The following is a 20949-nucleotide window of genomic DNA, read 5'->3' as shown; positions in this document are numbered from 1 at the left end:
ATATATGTGTATGGGTGTGTATATAAATACACGTATGTGTAGTCTTGTGATAAATTGCTCTCCCCAAGTGACTTATAAATCCTTCTTGCCAAGCCTGTGATATTCTAACTTGCTTAAGATTTGAAGACAAATCCCCAAAGAAACTCTTAGGGCCTGCTTCTAAATGAAATTCTCATTCATAGTCTTCTGATTTTTTGCTTGTTTTTACAGCATATACCCAAAATGAAAAGAAACATGAGTGGAAATTTCACCTATGTCATTGACAAGTTAATTCCAAACACAAACCACTGTGTGTCTGTTTATTTTGAGTCTGCAGACCAGGCGACAGTAGTAAAATCTCCCTTAAAATGCACCTTCCTTCACCCTGGCCAGGAATCAGGTATGTTTGTTTTTAAAAATTCATGCTTTGAGAATTCATGCTTTTTTACTCTCAGCAAAAACTTATTTAAAGAGAAAAATCTGAAATCTGTGGGGTGCTAAAGGTATTTCTTCCAATGACGGCACATTACAGACGGTCGGTCTCTACTACCTGGTAGAGTCACTTTGATGTTGCCATACCATAGGGACAATGGGATAGCTCCCTTTATAAGGTCAGAAATCTTGAAATGGAAACGCTTTTATTTCAGGGGATCAGGATTAAATTCAGCGCTGTGTGCCCTTAGCGTGGCCATTGTCTGAGCCAAATGCTGGAGGAGGCGGAGTTGCCAGCACTTGCCTGCGATGCTACAGAGGGTGGAAAGATGGAGGCAGCAAGCTTGGGCGTGGTCCACAGATGCGGCCCAGCTCTATCTGCCGTAGCTCATCGATGAAAGGGAAACTTGCCAGGGTGGATGAGATAGTCACGAATGAAGGCTGAAAGCCCTTCTGTTGCAAAGACAGCAGGACAGTAAACAGTGTGGCCCAGACCTCCCTCCCGTAGGGAGAAATGTGCGGTGAGAACGTCAGACTTAGAAACTTCCCTGCTGGTTACTTCCTTAGGAAGTAACTAGGTCTCCACCTGTTTAATCAAAAGTGAAAATCTATGAAAATCACCCTCAAAGAAGCCTTTCTAAATTCCCCAACCCCAATGGAAGCTTCTTGAATCTTCTGATTTACCAGAATAAAAACAAAGTAAGATTTATAAGGAAATGACTTTTAAGCGATATGGTTATTTGTGAATTAAGTGAGCTCCATGAAATGTTGCCTAGCACATAAAAGTGCCCGATGTTAGCTCTGACCGCAGGGTAATATGATTTGATTCTCTGGTGTTCCTCAAAGCTAAATGATGTACAGAATGATTTTAAAGGAGAAAATATCTCAGATCTTTAGCTTGAGTTATTTTTATAATTTCAATTAAGTATAGGAGGCAAACCTAAAACTGCATATAGATTTGGTATGTCCATAGCTCTTTAAAAAATATAAACCCTGGCTGGGCGCGGTGGCTCACGCCTGTAATCCTAGCACTCTGGGAGGCCGAGGCGGGAGGATCGCTCGAGGTCAGGAGTTCGAGACCGGCCTGAGCAAGAGTGAGACCCCGTCTCTACTAAAAATAGAAAGAAATCATATGGACAGGTAAAAATATATATAGAAAAAATTAGCCGGGCATGGTGGCACATGCCTGTGGTCCCAGCTACTTGGGAGGCTGAGGCAGGAGGATTGCTTGAGCCCAGGATTTTGAGGTTGCTGTGAGCTAGGCTGACGCCACGGCACTCACTCTAGCCCAGGCAACAGAGTGAGACTCTGTCTCAAAAATTATATATGTATATATATAAACCCCAAATAAATGTACATATTTTATATCCTAACACCAATTCTATGACACTAACTAATCTCTAACAATTCAATTTATTTCTGACAATACCTGAAGTTAGCACAGGCCCCACAGGTTCAGGGCCCAGTCACACAAGACTGCCCCCCACTTCAGATGCCTACCACAAGTCCCAGGTCCCGAGGTTACCCGCATTTCTGTCTGACTCGGCTACAAAGTCAGGAGTTCCCACGACCTCCCTTCAGGTTCAGTAATTTGCTAAGATGACTCACAGAACTCAGGAAAGTGCTACACTTATGATTACCGTTTTGTCAGATTTAACAATCTCGTCCTGTGTTCATGAGAAATCTGCATGTGCAGTAAGACTCAGGTCATATGACTCCCAGCTGTTCAGTCACAGTGGTCCCATGGTGACATTTGAACCATGGGAGGTCCCTATTCGGACACCATAGAACAAGACCCAGACCGTAACCAAGCTCTCTTTTTCTGCTATGACAAGGGGTCCGGTTGTCATCTGTGGCATATGTATCACGCTTTATAAATCTATATCTTGCTCTTGCCCTAAAATCCTATCTTTCTCTCCTCAATAAACCTCATTTTCGTGCTTGCCTTACTTTGGTGCATCTGGTCATTCTTTGGCCATGAGAGCACCAAGACCCGAGAACACAGAACAAGATTGCTAAATCCAACAAATTTATTATCAAGGATACAAATGAACAGCCCAGTGAAGAGGTACATAGGACAAGGTATGGAAGGGTCCTGAGTGCAGAAGCTTCTGTCCCTGTGGAGTTGGGGTGTACCACTGTCCTCACACATCCACATGTTCACCAAGCTGGAGGCTCCCCAAGCCTTGGTGTTCAAAGTTTTTATTGGGCTTCATTCTGTAGGTGTGGTTGATTAAATCATGGCCACAGGACTGAACTCAATCTCCAGCCTCATTCCCCTCCTTGGAGGTTGGGGTGGAGTCGGAACTTCCAACCCTCTAATCGTGGGGCTCGTTTTTCTAGAGACCAGCCCTCATCCTGAGACTGTCTATCCATACCCCCATGTCACCTCATTGTCAGATATGGTCCCTAAAAGAGACTCCTTAAGAATAACAGAAGACACTCCTATCACTCAGAGGATTCCACAGGTTTTTGAAACTCTGTGCCAGGAACCAAACTCATGTGTACGCATGTCAGAATGATGATGAAACTGAAACTCCATCGCCACCTCCAAGGTGAAGATGTCACTGCTGAGAAGACACAGGCTCTCCAGAGGTGGACGTGCTCTGTGGTGACTCACTTTCTGCCCTGACCCTTCTCCATCTCACCCTCCGAGAGACGCTCGGGCAACAGCGTGCTGCCACATCGTTCCATCCTTATTTGCATATTGTCAGCCTTCGCTCTTTGATCATTACCCAGGACGAGTAAGGTGCGGGTATCCCTGACTATCCACATACTGCACATGGTGTCCGGATTCTTGTCGGAAATGCAAGAACCAAATAGGTTCTCTCGCCGTCCACTTGCCATCTGATCTGCCCTCAACTAGCCAACTCAGGAACCAAACGGGTTTGGATGGTGAGGGGCCTTTGAAGGACAGCACGAGCCCGGCCTTAGCGTAGGCTCAGCAGTAAACACTGCGGCTCTGGGCAGGCTGGCATGGGAGGAGTTTAGCCCAGAGATCTGGAGAAATGCCTTCCCCTTGCCAAGCCCTGAAAATTAATTGGTTGGTTCTTTTAGTAAGGCCCTGAGGGAAAGAAAGCTCTATTCATTCACTGATTGATGTTTACTGGGGGCCTAGTATGACCCATATTCTATTCTTGTTACTGGGGATAGCAGTGAACAAAACAGATAAAAATCCCTGACCTTGGGGAGCCTATATTGCGGTAGGAGACAGCATAACAAGATAAAAAAGTAAAATATGCAGTATGTTAGGTAACAGTAAGTACCACAGAGAAAAATTAGGCAGGAAGGAAGGTGAGGGGTGTGTGAGGTGGAGAGGGTGGGTCGCTGTTTTAAGTAGGGCAGTGTCTTGGTTCACATTCCCTAGAAGCAGAGCCCAGGGAGGGGTTCTTGTTCAAGTGGGATGTATTTGGGGTAGGGGAGGAGGGTGCAGAATCTGGAGAAGGAGAATGAGGGAACAGGTAGAGACGGGAAAGCGAGTATGTGGTCCCAGCTGAGCCTCACTTGACCCTGCTCCCAGGGAGTTCTCTGGAGCATGGACTGTCCCCTCAGTCAGCTGGTCAGTCAGTTAGCGGTGGTGATCTGTGGCACGGCCTCCAGGTGAGGCAGCCCCGCTTTGGCCTAGGGAAGTTCCTTAGAGAAGGATCAGCTCCGAAGATGTATTGGCCAACAGGTGCAGCAGCACTTGGGGTGAACACTGGTAAAAAGGACGTGGGTGGGACACCTGCAGCAGCCACCACAGATGGCCAGGGAGGACCGTCCCGAGACGGTAGCATTCGAGTAAAGACCCAGGGGAGATGTGGTAAGCAGAATAATAGCTCCCCCAAAGATGTCCACTTCCTAATCCCATAGATGTGAACAGGCTGCGTCCATGGCGAAGGAGCTTTGCAGTTGTGATTAAATTGAGGATCCTGAGATGGAGAGATTATCCTGGATCCTCCAGGTGGACCCAGTGTAAGCACAAGTATCCTTCTAAGGGAAAGAAAGGGGCAGGAGACTCAGAGTCAGAGAAGGAGCCATGACAACAGCAGCAAGGATCAGAGGGTGTGACTTGGAGATGCTATAAAACTGTCGCTATCCCATGAGCCCTGGAATGCAGGTGGCCTCTAGAATCTGGGAAAGGCAGGGAAATAGGTTTTCCCCTAGAGCCTCCAGAAGGAATGCAGTCCTGCCAACACCTTGATTTTTATCCCTGGGAAACCCATTTTGGACCTTTGACCTCCAGAACTGTAAGATAATATATTTACAGTGTCTTATGGCACTAACTCCATGGTAATTTGTTACAGTAGCAATAGGAAACTAATGCAGGAGGTGAGGGAGTGAGTCACCACATGGAGGCTCCAGCGAGTGCAAAGGCCCTGAGGCAGGGTTATGCCTGGCACGGTATGGCAGGTATGGCAGGATTGAACCGAGCAGGGGAAGAGTAGTAACAGTTTGGGTCAGAGAAGGGTGGAGGACCCTAGATGAGGTAGGACTTTAGGAGCCATTGTAAGAGATGAGGCCCCCTCAGAGGGTGGAGAGCAGGTTGCCTCCTTGTGATCAGACTTAGGATGTAAAAGGAGCATCTGGAGGCCATGAGGTCATAGCCAGGGCGGGGCTGATGCTGCTGTGATCTAAGTGGGAGGTGGCGGTGCTTGGTCCAGAGGGGTGAGACAGGAGGAGCCCCAGGAGACTGATGTTAATCATCATCAATCTTTTGACAAAGTTCTTTTTCTTTTCCATTAAAGGTAATTATAATCAGATATTACCAACCCCCTATTGCTTAGCTCAGCCCTCTGCTTGTGAGGTTCCTTGTGTTTTGTTTAAAAAGTCTCAACAATGAGTCTGGAGAAAGACAGGTGTGTCCAAGGCCAAATTTTTGAAGACATGACCTGGTCTCCCCATCCCAAGATGGCTTGATCTGACTCATCTTCAAAGAAGAATGTGGAAAACAGCAATAACATCTAATGACAATTTCTCCTTTCTGAGTAGGAGCACTGGCAGAATTCATCTTTTTTCAAACAGGAATGTTTAAAAATAGCCTGCATGGCATAATTTGTCATCAAGCTAAAAACAAAAATATTAAGTTCTCATAAACAACACTCAGTCGCATGAAAATACCCCAAATTGAGAAGTATTATCCTAGCCTATTAACTGCAATTTACGTAATTTGGTTTGTAGGATGTCCTGTTAAATAGACGACAGATGGTGCTTTGTGGCTAGCCTCTGAAAGTTGGATGGGTAGATGAGTCAGAATCTCAGTATTGTGCCATTGCGTCACCAATGAAATCATTTTGGTTTACAGTATCCTTTTCAGGAATGTAAGCTCGATACGTGTAATACCTTTGTGTCATAAAGGTGAGCCTCTGGGGCTAAATCTGAGTCTAGAACTGTCACTGACATGACAATCCCTCATGCACTCTCGATGAGGATGAGGGTGACTTCGTGAGTCCTGTGTTCTCTAGCAGTGCAGGGATCTTTACTGACTTCCTTTCCATTCATGCTTTAACCTGAAAGACTGAAAGTATGCAATCCATTTATACTTCCTCTTTTCTCCCCTCTGTCTGTTTTGCCTGAGGCTGTAGTTATAGGATTAATATTAATAAAGGTCTTTCTGGAAATTTAAGAGAGCCTTAGTTACGTCACTACCGATTTCTTCTCAGTCCATTAAGACTTAAGGAAAAAAGCTATGTTCGGTCAGAAAGTTGAAATTGTCCAAAAGGAATTTTGGCAAGAAACCAAGGGGAACTGTTAGTAGAGCAAGGCAGGTTCTGCAGAGCCCTGATTTGGGGTCCGGGCACGGCTGAAGTCCAGCGTCACACTGAGCCAGTTGGTTTTATTCAGGCTGACTCTCCTTTCCCTCCTCCTGCCTGCGCGCGTGCTAACATGTGGCTGTTGAGCATTGGCATGTGGCTCATAGGACTGAAGGACTGAGCTCTTAATTCTGTTTAATTTTGATCATTTAAATTCAAGCAGCCACAGCTAGTGGCTACTGTATTGGACAGTACAGTTATAGAACACAAGCTGAGAGCACCTGTATTTTTAAAAGCTAAATCTATTTTATTGTTTAAAATATATACACTTGGATGAATCTCCATTCTTTGGTATTCAGCAATACAAAACTTTTTTTTCAAACTTTTGCTTTCATGATATCACCCTCTAACACCAGACCAATGTGTATGTATTCCCGTCTGTGATCGTTTATTGGACTTCTTTTGAAATAAAGTCACTTAATTTTTCATCCGCAGAATCCTCAGAATCTGGCAAAATAGGAGGAATAATTACCATGTTTTTGATAGCAGTGATCTTGACAAGCACCATAGTAGTACTGAAACGGATTGGCTACATATGCTTGAGAAAAAAAATTCCCAAAGTCTTGGTATGTAGCTTTTTTAAAAATTTCTATCTTTTTTATTTTAACTTAAGAATTTTTGTTATATACCTAAATCTTTTCACAGAAGAAAATCTCATTTTCTAAAAGCACCAGGGTGCTGGGTTCTTTTCCATCCCTGTATACATGTATTTTGCAGTTATAAGTATATCCATGCATTTTCTGTTTTCTTTTTATACTTTTCCACCCATTATTTATAATAATCATTAGAATTTCATTACTATTAATGTACTATTTTACACTAAACCATTTCTCAGCTATATGGCATTTGGACTGATTTCTTTTTCTTTTTTTTCCTTTTCTTTCTTAGACCATTATGAATAGTGCAATGAACATTTTTATATAGATTATCTTTTTATTTTGGATTACTTCAGTGGAACATATACACAAAGTAGATTTACCTTATAAAAAGATACTATAAAGAACTGAATTATAATGCCAGTGGCGATGTATTGGTGCACATATTTCTCCAGAGCTCCACTGACAGTGATTAATCATTTTTACTTCTTTGGTTCATTATCATGTGTATAACAGTCTCCCACAGTTTCTCTCATTTGTGTTATTTTTGTTATTGGTGAAAACAGCCGTCACTTGTCTTCCTTTCTTTTCTGTGCTTCTCCCCGGAGCCTTTACTCAGCCCAGTCTGGGGACTGATCTTGTATGTTTCTGAAACCTCCCATGTCTTTTGACTCGACTGCTTTTGCCCATCATGTATCGTTATTCCTATCCGATTGCTTGCTTTTTATATTAGTTTTGTAATATTTCATCCAGAAATATCTTATTTTTCTATGTTTGAACCCATTCACATTATTCTCCTACTTTCTTTTTTTTTTTTTTGAGACTGAGTCTCACTTTGTTGCCCAGGGTAGAGTGCCGTGGCGTCGGCCTAGCTCACAGCAACCTCCAACTCCTGGGCTCAAGCAATCCTCCTGCCTCAGCCTCCCGAGTAGCTGGGACTACAGGCATGCGCCACCATGCCCGGCTAATTTTTTCTATATATACTTTTAGCTGTCCATATAATTTCTTTCTGTTTTTAGTAGAGACAGGGTCTCCCTCTTACTCAGGCTGGTCTCGAACTCATGAGCTCAAACAGTCCACCCACCTTGGCCTCCCAGAGTGCTAGGATTACAGGCGTGAGCCACTACGCCCGGCCAATTCTCCTACTTTCTTCAATTAGGAGAATATAATTAAATATCCCTCCACAGTTGATAAAAATGCACTCTTCTTGTCATGGTGTTGTCTTGTGTCTGTCTAGTATTTCTCCATGAAAAATTGTTGCACTATGTTTAAGTAAAAACTCTAGAATATGGAAACAGAACACTCTAGGCCTAGTGTGTTTGTGTATCTGTGTTTAAGCAGTAATAGTTGTTAAAAGAGGGAAATTATTGGAATGAATAAGTTTAGCAAATTTGTTGCCTACAAAATCAATAAAAAGTGCTTACATTTTTATGGCCAGGTGAAGCAGCTCATTCCTGTAATCCCAGCACTTTGGGAGGCCAAGGTAGGAGGAACACTTGAGATCAGGAGTTCAAGACCAGGTTGGGCAACATAGCGAGACCCCTGTAAACATTGTTTTTTAACTAGCTGGGCATGGTGTCACGCACCTGTAGTCCTAGCTACTCAAGACGCTAAGGAGGGAGGATCCCTTGAGCCCAGGAGTTTGAGGTTACAGTGAGCTATGGTCATGCCACTGTACTGTAGCCTGGGCAACAGAGCAAGACCCTGTATCAAAAAAAAAAAAAATGCTTGCACTATCAAATCTTATTGAAAAACATTAATAAAGACCTTCTCAAATGTGTGCCCAGAAACAGACCTACACGTATGGAAACATGATTAATGACAGAGTGGGTGTTGTAGATTAGTGAGAAAAGGAAGGGCTGTTCAATAAATGTCATCTATACAGGGGGAAATGACATTGGATCCCTACTTCACACCATACACAAAAATCAGTTGCAGGTAAATTAAAGACTGTAATGTGAAAGGCAAAACTGTGAACGTTTTTGAAGGCAGTATAGGAGATTCTGTATGACTTTGGGCTAAGGAAGATTCAGATGCAAAAAACAAAAGCCATAAAGGAATAAAATTGATAAGTTTTCTTACACTAAAATTAAGAATTTCTTTTCACCCCAATGTCATCATAAGGAGAGTAAAATGATAAACCATAGACTGGGGGGAAATATATGTTACATAAATAATTGACAAATAATTAGTGTACCAATTATATAAAGAACACCCATGAGTCCATAAGAAAAAAGATAAACAACCCAGTAGAAAATTTTACCCCAAGGCTGGGTCTGGATAGAGTACAGGAAGGGCAGGTTTGGCAGATTGGGCAGCCTGTGCAGGTACAGGAGGGCGGAGAGGAGAACCATGCCAGTGAGGATTCCAGGTCTGTGAAAAAATTCTTGTGACCCCCCTTCTCACCGGTCATCCCACTGAAGTCAATTTGACAATAGTACCTTCTAGCAGTGGGGAACTCAGCCTGTCTCCTATTCTCTGGAGTTGGGTCCTGGCAGTGTTTTCTTCCCAGGGCTGGGATAGAACAGCTTCAGTCTCCCTGCTCCCCCCCATGCCTGACCCTTTAGGGGCCATCTGTATTGTTAAGGTCCTCTAAGCCAGAGGGTGCATATTATTATTTCTCTGGGCCTTTTAACTCCACTAGAATCAGTTCTCTAGAGTCTTCCCTCACCCACAGTTCCCTGACACCACTGCAGAATGTTTTGGCAATCCAGAATTGAAATCTGTCCAGCCTAAATGGATAGATTCCTCGAACAGGCAAGCAGCACCCAAGGAAGAGGAAGTGGGGAGGGGTGAGTCAGAATAGAGTCTCTGGTCAGGCACCATCCTGGTTTGAAATCCAGCTGTCATGAACCGAGAGCGAGTTTCTTAACCTCTCTGCACCTCATTTTCTCATCTGTAGAGGGGGCATAAGAATAGTAAGCCTAGTTTATACAGCAGCTGTGAGGGCCAAGTGAATTATGTATAAAGCACTAGGAGTAGCACCCGGCAGATCATACGTACTGTGTAACTGTTAGATGTGATTATTGTCGTCATCATCATCATCTGCATCATTATGCAGTCAATCTCATACAATTAAGTTTTTTAAATTTATATTTATTTTTTAATTTTTTTAATTAACTTATTTTTTTTTTAGAACGAGGGGCTTGCTATGTTGCCCAGGCTGGAATCCAGTGGCTATTCACAGGTGCAGTCATAGCGCACTGCGGCCTCAAACTCCTGGGTTCAAGCAGTCCTCCCTGAAGTCTCCCACGTGGCTGGGACTACAGGCGTGCGCCACCACACCCAGCTCATTAAGTTTGATTATGTAAAACGTAAAGAGCAAACACTCACAGCTGATACAGATTTTTTTTTTTTTTTAAGAATTTTCATAACTTTTCAGCCTGGATATTGCCCGACCTGCCACCGTGGGAAGCTATGGATATGGTGGAGGTCATTTACATCAACAGGAAGAAGAAAGTGTGGGATTACAATTATGATGATGAGAGTGACAGCGATAACGAAGCAGCCCCCAGAGCAAGCGCCGGTGGTTACACCATGCATGGGCTAACAGTCAGGCCCCTGAGCCAGGCCTCCGCCGCCTCCGCGGCCTCCGAGGAGTCCCAGTTCGTAGACCCAGACTCCTCCGAGGAGCCTGACCTGCCTGATGCTGCTGCGGAGCCCCCCACAACACCAGGGCATGACCCCTGGCAGCTGGAACACACGAGTGGGCCCTATGGGAGGAGAGAGAGTCCCCTCCAGGACCCCTTTGAGGAGTACAGCAGCTCCACTGAGCAGTCTGGGGACAGAATTATCTTCAATGTGGATTTAAACTCTGTGCTCATGAGGGTCCACGACGATGACAGTGATGACAGTGACAACTCAGAAGAAGATCCTCTGATATTATCAGCTCTTCCGGAAGAGACGGTTGGCCCAGAGGAGGCAGACGAAAAAGAATCAAGCCTTCTGCTGGCCAGTGGGGAAGGAACACAGACAGCCTATCTCAGCCCCTCTTCAGAGCACCTGTGGCCTGAAGATGCTCCGTCTGATAAAAGTGACACTTCAGAGTCGGATGTTGACCTTGGGGATGGTTATATAATGAGATGACTCCACAACTATTCAATGAACTTGGACAAGTTCCTGCAGAGTTCTCGCTCCTTGCACCCTAACTTGCTGGTTTGTGGTCTGCAAGTGTTCTCTGAGGGAAGGAGTGGGAAACTGTAGAGTATGTCTCCTTCTTCCCGGTGACATCATCTATGCAAATCCCCAGGATGGGGAACATATTATCATTCGGTGCGTTGTTTACATGTTCAAAGTGATGCACTTTGAAGGGAACATGCTGTGCGGTTCCCTTCACACTAATGCACTTATGATGTATGTGCAATATTTCCCAGGAAGCAGGGTTCCATGTGGTTTTCAGGGTTGGTTCAGGGCCCTGTGATATTTCTGGGAAGTAAATTGGGCCAGGGTGGGAGCGGGGAAAGAAAAGGAAAACACTGGACGGGATTCCTAAGAGCAGCAGTCAGCAGGGTTTAGCAAGCAGAGCCCATGAGGCCAGCAGGCTCAAGGAAAGCTGCAGAGCCAGCAGGAAAGGAGGCGGAGGGGCGGGAGGGCAGCTGGAGAGAAGGGAAGGGCCTTGGGCACCTCGCCCATGTCATATTCTGTCTCCTTCACTCTGAGAATTGCACCTCATCTGGCCCTCCCTAGTGTGAGTGTGGAAGACAGACTCCAGGCAGGTGACTACCAGAGAGAGGAAACACTGCATAGGGGACAGGGATAAAATCTCAGTGCCATATTTTAAGATTAAAAAAAAAAAGCACAAAAGCAGAAGTGCTTCAAAGTCTTCAGAAGAATTATGGCATACAAGTCCCAGACATCATATTCGACAGTTTTAAAAGTGCTTCGTGTGCTGATTCCAAATGTCCTACATGTGATTACAGTTCCTATGAATCAGTAAGAAAAAAAGAAGTGAGGTTCTAGAATGTCATGTAGCAAACAGTACAAGGACTGGGACTCAGACATCTGATCGCTGCGATTTCACAATGTGACCCTAGGTAATCTCCAAGAGCCTATGAATCTAGGAGAAAGATTAGAAAACACCCAGGAATAAAGACTCAGGTGGAAGTGCTGCAACCCCCAGAGGCTCCCAGGACGAATGAAGGGTAGAAGACTTTCCTGTCTCACTCTCCTCCCCCTCTCAGACCTCTGTGCTGGGCCCATTCAAAAGCGGAAAACCAAAAATTATAGGAGTCCTAGTTCAAGGACTTTAAATGGATTATCTGTGTAGTTGCTTTAAAGTAACTCAAAAGGGAGAAGGCTGTGAGGAGGGAAGCACTTATTTAATGATCTAAAGGAATTCCATAGGAAAGAGATCTTGCTGTATACACAGTCCCTTTCTCTGCCCTCTGAATGCATCTATTGTATTCTGAAAGATTTCCAGATTGATATTTTGGTATAATCTCTTTATGGCTGTTTGTATGTGTGTGTGTGTATTTTTTTTAATTTTGTATCATGGTTGGAGGCTGGTAAAGGGTAATATAAAAATACTTTTTAATACAAACTTGGTGTGGTCTTCAGAGTTGTTTCTCATTGGCCAGTGCGTGTCTGCTGCAGATCGTGCTCGAGCTGGCATCTCGAGGGGTGCACCAGCCCGGAGCGCGCGGTGGCCTGCCGGGTACCCGGGAGCGGTCCCCCAGTGCCCTTGCCGAGAGTGTACCGGCGCCAGAACGCTGGCCGTGCTGTGCATTACCCAATACGTCGGCCGGCTCTGGATTTTCCAAGCTCACCACCGATCAAGTTTAAAAAGAGGAAATTAAAACTTTCTCAGCAGTCTCGTGGAAGAAACTAGTTATTGCGAAATAAAACGACCTAGTTTTGTGTCGTTCATCGCTGGGGAAAGGGAGGGTAAGGAAGGCCCCCTCAAACTGGGCTTGCTGACGGGTGCTGTTAGCTCCCCTCCCCGGGGAGAGGGCATCTGGAGGGCGTGCCCGTCGGCGGGAGAAACCCTGGGGCGTGCGGAGTGGTTTGAAGAGAACCTGCCGCCGCCCATGACTCCACCATCCAGCTCTCACCCCGGGGTGGAGTTTTAGTGTATTTACTTAACTTTATTTAACCTCCTCCTGGCTGCCGGGCCGGGCGCCGGCCTAGAGCGCGGGGGTCCCGGGCCCGCAGGGGGACTGTGGTACCTGGGCCGGGGCGGGGCCCGCGGCGGGGGCGGGGCCAGGTCGCCCCGCCCCCCCGGCTCCCGGAAGCCATGGCGCGGGGCCTCGGGAGCTGGCTGGGCGGCTGCCTGCTGGTGTCAGGTGAGGGGCTGCGGGGGGCGCGCGCGCGGAGGGGCGCGGGAGATGCGACCCCTGCTGGCACCCGTGGGCGTCCGGATAGCGGCTACGTGCCGGGTCGCGCCGCCAGGGCCTCGGGGCAGGAGATTCAAACCCACAATTGGCTGCTAACACGGGCCACGGGGAGCAAGCCTCAGCCCGCGCCCGGTTCCGGACCTTCCGGGCCGTAAACTCGAGGGGGAGACTCCCGGCGTCTCTATCTCGGAGCATCTAAGTGTCTACATCACCGTCTCCACTTGCCCACACCTTCCCGTTCAGGCCTCAGCACCCCGAAATCTGAATTCGCCCCTCAGCGCCCAGCTCTGTGGCTTCTCGGTTCTAAATCTAATGAAACCTTATCTGTCCTCTAACTTGACCGCCCAGCGTCAGGCATCACGATGGCCCCCTCCGTCCTTTCTGAAGAGCTCTGCCCTGGCGCTCTGGCTTCCCTCCCGCCTCGCAGGCTGTTTCTACTCTCGTCCTCCTCCCCTCCCAGAGCTGTGCGTAGCCGAGGGCGTGCCCGAGCCCTGTCCTCTCCTTCCCCTGGGCAGTTCTTCGGGGGATTTCGGCAGAACCCTGGCATTAAATACCGGCTGTGGGCCATAACTCTCAAATCCCTATTGGTACTACTTGGCTGATAGCAAGTGGTTTATTCTTCTCTCTACTTGTGCATATGTTTAGAATTTTCTATTAAAAGGTTTACAGATAATTTCTGTCTCTAGCCCAGATCTGTTTTCTGTGGGACCTCTGGGGTCTTTCAGCCAGCTGTCCCTCTGACATCCCTACTTGCGTCTCTTTGGCATCTCCAACCTAATGCAGCTACAAGGGGACTCGTGAGCTCCCTGCCCCAGTCCCAATCAGGGCACCAGGTGCATAAGCCAGAAGCGGACCTTAACCTTGACTTTTCCACATCAAATGGGTCAGGAAATCTAGAGTTTATACTTCTGGAAATATATCTAAAATCCATCCTTTCTGCCACCACCCAAATCCAAATCCCCTTCATCTGTCCCCACTTCACTCCTGGCACCACCACCCCCCTTTCCAAATGTCTTCTCGTGGCTCTTCAAATAAAATCCAGATTCCTCATACAGCTAAATCTCCCTCTCTCTCCCTCCCTCACCCATGTGATATTTGAAGACATGGAGTGGGAGGGGAGAACCAAGTGGTCATTTTCATATGGTCATTTTCATGGGCTACCTTTTGGAGGAAAAAAGTTGCAATTTTTTTCTTTTATTTTTACAGCATTGGGTATGGTGCCACCTCCTGAAAATGTCAGAATGAATTCAGTTAATTTCAAGAACATTCTGCAGTGGGAGTCGCCTGCTTTTCCCAAAGGGAACCTGACTTTCACAGCCCAGTACCACAGGTGAGTCTGGCCTTGCTTTTGGTAGGAAGGCAGCTAAGGAGGGGGCCTTGGGCTGGTTGCTGGGCTGGGCCACAGGAGGAAAGGGTGACTGTTGTCACCATGTGACCATGACAGCCCTTAGGGAGCCTCTCTCCTGGCCTTTTTCTGTCTGGGAAATTCTTGTGGTCACCTTTTCCTTTTTAGGTTTTCTTGTTGTGATGGTTCATGGTTTGTTTATCACTAGGCTGCTAGTAGATATAGACCTTGTATCATGTGTATGTAAGATGTAATCAGCCACAGTCGGTAGCCTCTCGTGCTGTAGAACCTAGTTTGTTTGTCACAATTGATATATGTAAGAGGAAAGTGCTACTGCTGTCGTCTCCAGATTAGTGTTGCTAGAAGTCAACAATGTATGAGTGGAAGCTGAGGTATGCAAAGCAGTCAGGAAGACCCTTGCTACCAAGTGCCACCTGCCCCCCTGCAGTGGATATAGTAGTACACCCCAGTGCCTTGGGGCGCACACAATTTGCATAGTGGGCGCTCAGTTACTCCCGTGGCCACCTCCTGAAATTGAAAGTAAGACAGCTACTGGCTGTCAAAAGCTCCATTCTCTGACAACAGCAGACACTATGAAGGAAGAGTGAGTGTCACCCTAGCTGATCGTCTCAGCGGTGGTCTGAACTCCCTCTACCTCTCCTGCCTGTCAGTATTTCCCTGTGCCTGGCGAAGGGAATCCATGCCAGTGCTCCCTTGGCAGCCTGCCACCATATACCACATGCTGGCCTGCAGGTGACACACCTTTACGTCAGGTGCAAACAGCAGCAGGAGGCCAAAGGCTGACGAGCCAACATTCTTGCTTTTTATGTGACTCAGAAACATACGCAGATAGACAAGTCCTTCAGTGAGGTGGAAGGAAATTCCGTCCTGGGTCCCATTAATCCCACACTCCCATCTGGCTGTCATTTTACAAACATCTTCATGGCCTCCTGAGTCAGTGAAGAGGTAGAAGGATGAATAAATATGTCTACGTGTTAGTAGTTTTCTTTTTAACTTTTTAGTTCAAAATAATTCCAAACTAACAGAACATTTCAAAATTTCAAGTATAATACAAAGAATTTCTAGATAGCCTACAGCCAGATTCACTAAATTGTAACATTTGCCACATTTTCTCTCTCCCTTCCCTCTCCTTCTCTCTCATACATCATGCCCTTTGTCCCTTAATATTTCAGTGTATATTTTGCAAAAACAAGGACAGTCTTTCACATCACACGCTACAGTTAAAAGCTCAGGAACTTTATTATTGATACAATTACTTTTATCTAATCTATAGTCCATAGTCCAGTTTTGTCAGTTGTACCATGAATTTAAGAAGGGTCATTCTACACTTTATTTTTTCCTGAGGTGCATTTTCTAGTACTGATTGGTTTTATCATTGCATTTCTGTGTTTTCTCCCCTCAGTCTGGACAGCCATAGAGATTTCACTAGAAAATTAACTTCCCTCATTTTCTCTCTCTCCCCTGTAGTTTGTTTTTTGGTGTTCTGTGATTGCTTTTTTGCCATCATAGTAGGGGCACTTGGTTTTAGGTGAGGGGTCCTAGTGACCTCATGAAGACGTAGGGGCAAGAGGTGGTTATTAACTGAGAGTCCATGCTCGGGTTCCAGGTTTCCTTCACATGAAACTATAGACCAAGCCTGGCACGTGCTGGAGAAAACAAAAACATGTGCAGGGCATGTTCTTGGGGAAGACATTTGATCCCAAAAGATCTGATTAATTCTTATGTGGCTCCATAAAAGGTGTGTTTAGAATTTAGCCTGAGCAGTTGCATAGCACAAACTCTCTGTTGTATGTGCGTATTGGGGCACTTCAGAGGATGTATTTGGTGATTTTAACATGGAACCATCCTCCAAAAATTAGCTGTCAATATGGGGAATGGGTCATAGTACCTATTTAATGAGGAGAGAAATATTTGTAAATGCAATCAAAATAACTTAGTGAAAGAGAAGTTATTCCAAAACAACTTTTCAAATACTGCGAGCCCAGCCAATCGATGCGTTAGTTTAAATGAAGGGAATGGCCACATGTGAGAAAACCCCATAATGAAATAACCCCTGAATTTTCCAAATGATGGGTGATACACTGCCATGAAGAATTGATTGATTGGCAAAATGTCTGTGGTATATTAAATGAAAAAAAGCAGATTGCAAAATAGTATGATTCCAGTTGTAATATCTCTACCTGCTTTTTGCAAGGGATTGTTCTGGATATTGCTAAAAATTCCTCGAGCTGCGATGTGCTACCTAAGACCGTGGGCTCTGAAGTCAAACAGATCTGAGTTCAATTGGGCAGATTTCTTAGGCTCTCCACACCTGACCCCTAAGTACTCGAGAAATGTTGAACTGTTATTATTTTATCATCATCACCTTCATTGTCACTCCTGAGCACAGCCAAATTTGGCTTTGGCCCCTAGACAAAGGATGCCTTGGGGAACCAGTCAAGCAGTCTCCTGGCTTTTTGCAGGACAAGAACCTGGACTTCCTTAGGTCAGGGGAAGCTATTAATAATTACCTCCTCAGGCTGTCGTAAGGTTAAGTTATGGAGATTGAGAGATTGTAAGTAGGTATTCCCAAACGTCATGTCTCTTATGCTTCCACTTCACATTTCTGCCACCCTCCCTTCAGTGGTTGCTGTTGGGGTTAGAGTTTTTACTGGGACTGATGCATTGCTTTATAAATTTTCCAGGGTAATTGCAACAATAGTCATATATAGGATATTACAGTCATGCGTTGCTTAACGACGGGGACATCTGAGAAATGCGTAGTTAGGTGATTTCACCTTTGTGCGAACATTATAGAGTATACTTACACAAACCTAGATGGTATTGCCTACTACACACCTAGGCTATATGGTGTAGCCTATTGCTTCTGTGCTACAAACCTGTACAGCATGTTACCATACTGAATACTGCAGGCAATTGTCACATAATGGTTAGTATTTGTGTACAAGCATACTTCGAAGATATTGCAGGCTGGGTTCCAGACCACTGCAATAAAGCAAACAAAGTAATAAAGCAAGCTACATGAAGTTTTTGGTTTCCCAATACATATAAAAGTTATGTTTACGGTATTGTGTAGTCTTTTTAAGTATCCAATAACATTATCTAAAAAAATGTATCTATACCCTAATTTAAAAAGAATGTGTTGCTGGAAAATGCTAATTATCATCTGAGCTTTCAGCAAGTTGTAATTTTTTTTGCTGGTGGAGGGTCTTGCCTCCGTGTTGATGGCTGCTGACTGATCAGGGTGGTGGTTGCTGAAGGTTGGGGTAGCCGGGGCAATTCCTTTAAATAAGACAACAGTGAACTTTGCCACATCAATTGACTTTTTTTTTTTTCACGAAGAATTTCTCTGTTGCATGCAACGCTGTTGGGCAACATTTTACCCACAGTAGAACTTCTTTCAAAATTGAAATCAATCCTCTCAAAATCTGCCACTGCTCTGTTAACTAAGCTTATGTAACATTCTAAATCCTTTGTTGTCATTTCAGTAATGTTCACAGCATCTTCTCCAGAAGTAAATTCCATCTCAAGAAACCACTTTCTTTGCTCATCCATAAAAAACAACTCCTCCTCCATTCGAGTTTTAGCCTGAGATTGTAGCAATTCTGTCATATCCTCGGGCTCCACTTCTAATTCTTGTTCTCTTGCTGTTCCCACCACATCTGCAGTGACTTCCTCCACTGAAGTCGTGAACCCCTCAAAGTCATCCATGAGGGTTGGAATCAATGTCTTCCAAACTCCTGTTCCTGTTGATATTTTGGCCTCCTCCCATGAAACACAAATGTTCTTAATGTCATCTAGAATGGTAAATCCTTTCCAGAAGGTTTTCGATTGACTGCTCAGATCCATCAGAGGAATCTGTGGAAGCTGTTGCCTTAAAAGACTAATTTCAGTACTGTTGTTTCTGAGGAAACAGGGAGGCCTGCGGAGAGGGAGGGTGACTGGGGAATGGCCGGTGGGTGGAGCAGTCAGAAGAACATACAACATTTATCGATTAAGTTTGCTATTTTATCTGGGCACAGTTTGTGGTACCCCAAGACAATTACAATAGTAACATGAAAGATCACTGATCACAGATAACCATAACAGATGTTATAATGGTGAAAAAGTTTGAAACATTGCAAGAATTACAAAGCTGTGACACAGACGCAAAGTGAGCACATGCTGTTGGAAAAATGGTACCAATAGACTTGACACAGGGTTGCCACAGACATTCAATTTGTAGAATTCACTACCTTTGAAGCACAGTAAAATGAAGCACGGTAATGAGGTGTGTCTGTATTTAAACAAACTTAAACATAGAAAAGGTACAGTGAAAATACAATATCATAATCTTATGGGACCACCCATTGTATGTGTTCTGTCATCCATGATTGACCAAAATGTCATTTTGTATCATGTGACTGTATTTGAAATTGCTGTAATATCCTTATTTTGGTTATCTATATATATCACAAATCGTGCCATTGCTTTCAGAAACACATAATCAAGGAAGGAAGTTTTTTGGTCAAGTATGTTGAATACTTAACCCATTTTTTGAGAGGCACGTGCTTATTATTATTAGGATGTAAGAAGTCTGTTCTTTTTTAAAGACATCTATTTTCATATTTAACCCTGTTTTTCCTCCAACTTATGTAACCAGGGGATAGATTATTTTTGAACTGCCGTATGATATCTCAAGGATCATTAAGGTTCCGTGCAGCACAGTTTGGAAAATACTAATATAAATCATACATACTGTCCATCAAAATTGATGATTAAGAATTTGCTTTATTTTTCTGTCATTATTCTCTGTTAGTCATCAGCAGCAGGAGGAGTAAAGCACCAGTCAGCCGCAGGGAGACTGAAGTTAGAGTTCTTATGATTTATTTATCTTTCTGACTGCGTAGTTACAAGAAATTCCAAGATGTGTGCGTGAGCACTGCCTCAACGGAATGTGACTTCTCAACTCTTTCCAAGTATGGTGACCACACCTTGAGAGTCAGAGCTGAATTTGCAGATGAGCACTCAGACTGGGTAAACATCACCTTCTGTCCTGTGGACGACAGTAAGCCATTTTGTTTCCCATTTTGTTGGAATGTTGTCATGTTGCCTTGGTTTTTTTGCACATTGGTTGGTCCATCAACAAGAATCCTCCGAGTGCCCACAAGTGGAGGGCCTTGTACAAGGAGCTTACTGAATATAACAGAGAGGGCTGTGGCCTTAAAGGAGTTCTTGGGAGAGACAGGAAAGGACAAGCATATCATCAGGAAAATAATTAAATGTAAATTTAGTAGCTTCAGTGCCTTAAGGGTATACATGAGTTGGGGCCAGCACTGCTCATGAGAAGAACTGGAGAGATTCATGTGGTAAATTTGCTGGAAGCAAGGGACAAAGGACAAAAGGGAGGGGTACAGCTGATGGCACATGGGTTGGGTCAGGGTGGCTGGTAGGTGTTGCAAAGAGTGTCCCTGGATTAAATTTGGAGAATTATAGGGACCTGCCAGAGGTCCTGAGATGAACATATTTAAAATATCTAATTGGAAACTAATTAAACCACCATATAGCAATTGAGAGAGAAAAGAGGATTGGGGGTTACAAGAACATGATAAACAAAACTCAGTACAGCCGTCCAAGGAGTAGGCAGAGAGAAGCACTAAAACAGTTGTCCCTGTGTGGGAAGGGGTCCTTGTGCCAGTCCTCTGCTCTGGCCCCCCCTGCTCCTGTAATCACATCCTCCCTGGGAGAGAATGAGGCTAGGAGGTCCTTCTTACCTTTCTAATACTGTTCCAAGCTTGGGCAAAAGCCTCTTATTTCTGGAATCAGAAATGATCGAAGGTACATTATCTTTTTCAAAGGTACTATTATAAAAACCAAGAAAGAAATAAGCACAAAAAAATACAGTTTCACAATAGTCAAGGATAGGTTTCTGTGCCTATAACTACTGACTGACCGTGTCCTAACTGGTTCAAATCCTATTTCAGGTCCTATGTGTGAATGTTACCTTCAGAACTGAGGTTCGGAATGGTTAAGCAGCTTGTGGGAAGGTCACACAGGCAGTGAGCACAGAGCGGGGACTCAGACCCAGGCTCCTGTGTCCGTGCTCTTACAGCTACTGCCTGTACTGGATATTCGCCTCCTGGAGTTGATGTACTTTAGCAATAGGAAAGTGCTTCGAGATGTCACGCAGAACCAATTTATACTTGCTTTGGAAACATAGCTAACAGGTTTTCTAATCTGGTTTTTAGACCAGCATATTAGAATGGTACAAGTAGGCCCTTTAGCAGCTCTGAAAAAGTAGCAGCAGCCAGAGAAAAGTTCAGGGCATAACTCTAAACAGCACAGTTGCCCAGAACCGTTTATTAACCAATCTGTGGTTATTTCTGAGCACTGTTGTTCCAGACACATTCTGAGAGCTGAAGCTACAACAGGGAACAAGACCAAGCCCCTGCCCTCACGGAGCATATATTCTA

The 20949-nt window shown here is 44.8% G+C and overlaps 2 protein-coding genes across 9 annotated transcripts in view; both read left to right on the top strand.

Annotated features, from left to right (window-relative positions):
* IFNAR2 (interferon alpha and beta receptor subunit 2) overlaps positions 1–12298 on the top strand; it is a 34662-nt gene extending 22364 nt beyond the window's left edge. For 2 of the 7 annotated variants that reach the window (XM_069474993.1, XM_069474992.1), the window contains exons 7-9: positions 211–379; positions 6639–6769; positions 10163–12298. In XM_069474993.1, the coding sequence (XP_069331094.1) occupies positions 211–379; positions 6639–6769; positions 10163–10885 (1023 nt within the window). In that variant the 3' untranslated portion in view covers positions 10886–12298. The other 5 variants (XM_069474994.1, XM_069474998.1, XM_069474996.1 and 2 more) reach the window with 5 other exon arrangements.
* A 733-nt stretch (positions 12299–13031) lies between these two features.
* The window catches only part of IL10RB (interleukin 10 receptor subunit beta), a 45853-nt gene continuing 37935 nt past the window's right edge, over positions 13032–20949 (top strand). For both annotated transcript variants that reach the window (XM_069475000.1, XM_069474999.1), the window contains exons 1-3: positions 13032–13080; positions 14338–14461; positions 19387–19544. In XM_069475000.1, the coding sequence (XP_069331101.1) occupies positions 13032–13080; positions 14338–14461; positions 19387–19544 (331 nt within the window). The remainder of the gene's footprint in view (positions 13081–14337; positions 14462–19386; positions 19545–20949) is intronic.

This window comes from Eulemur rufifrons, chromosome 7 (assembly GCF_041146395.1).
Source record: "Eulemur rufifrons isolate Redbay chromosome 7, OSU_ERuf_1, whole genome shotgun sequence".
Classification (NCBI taxonomy): domain Eukaryota; kingdom Metazoa; phylum Chordata; class Mammalia; order Primates; family Lemuridae; genus Eulemur; species Eulemur rufifrons.
The sequence above is the reverse complement of the archived record's forward strand: the minus strand, read 5'-3'. Positions and strand labels throughout refer to the sequence as shown.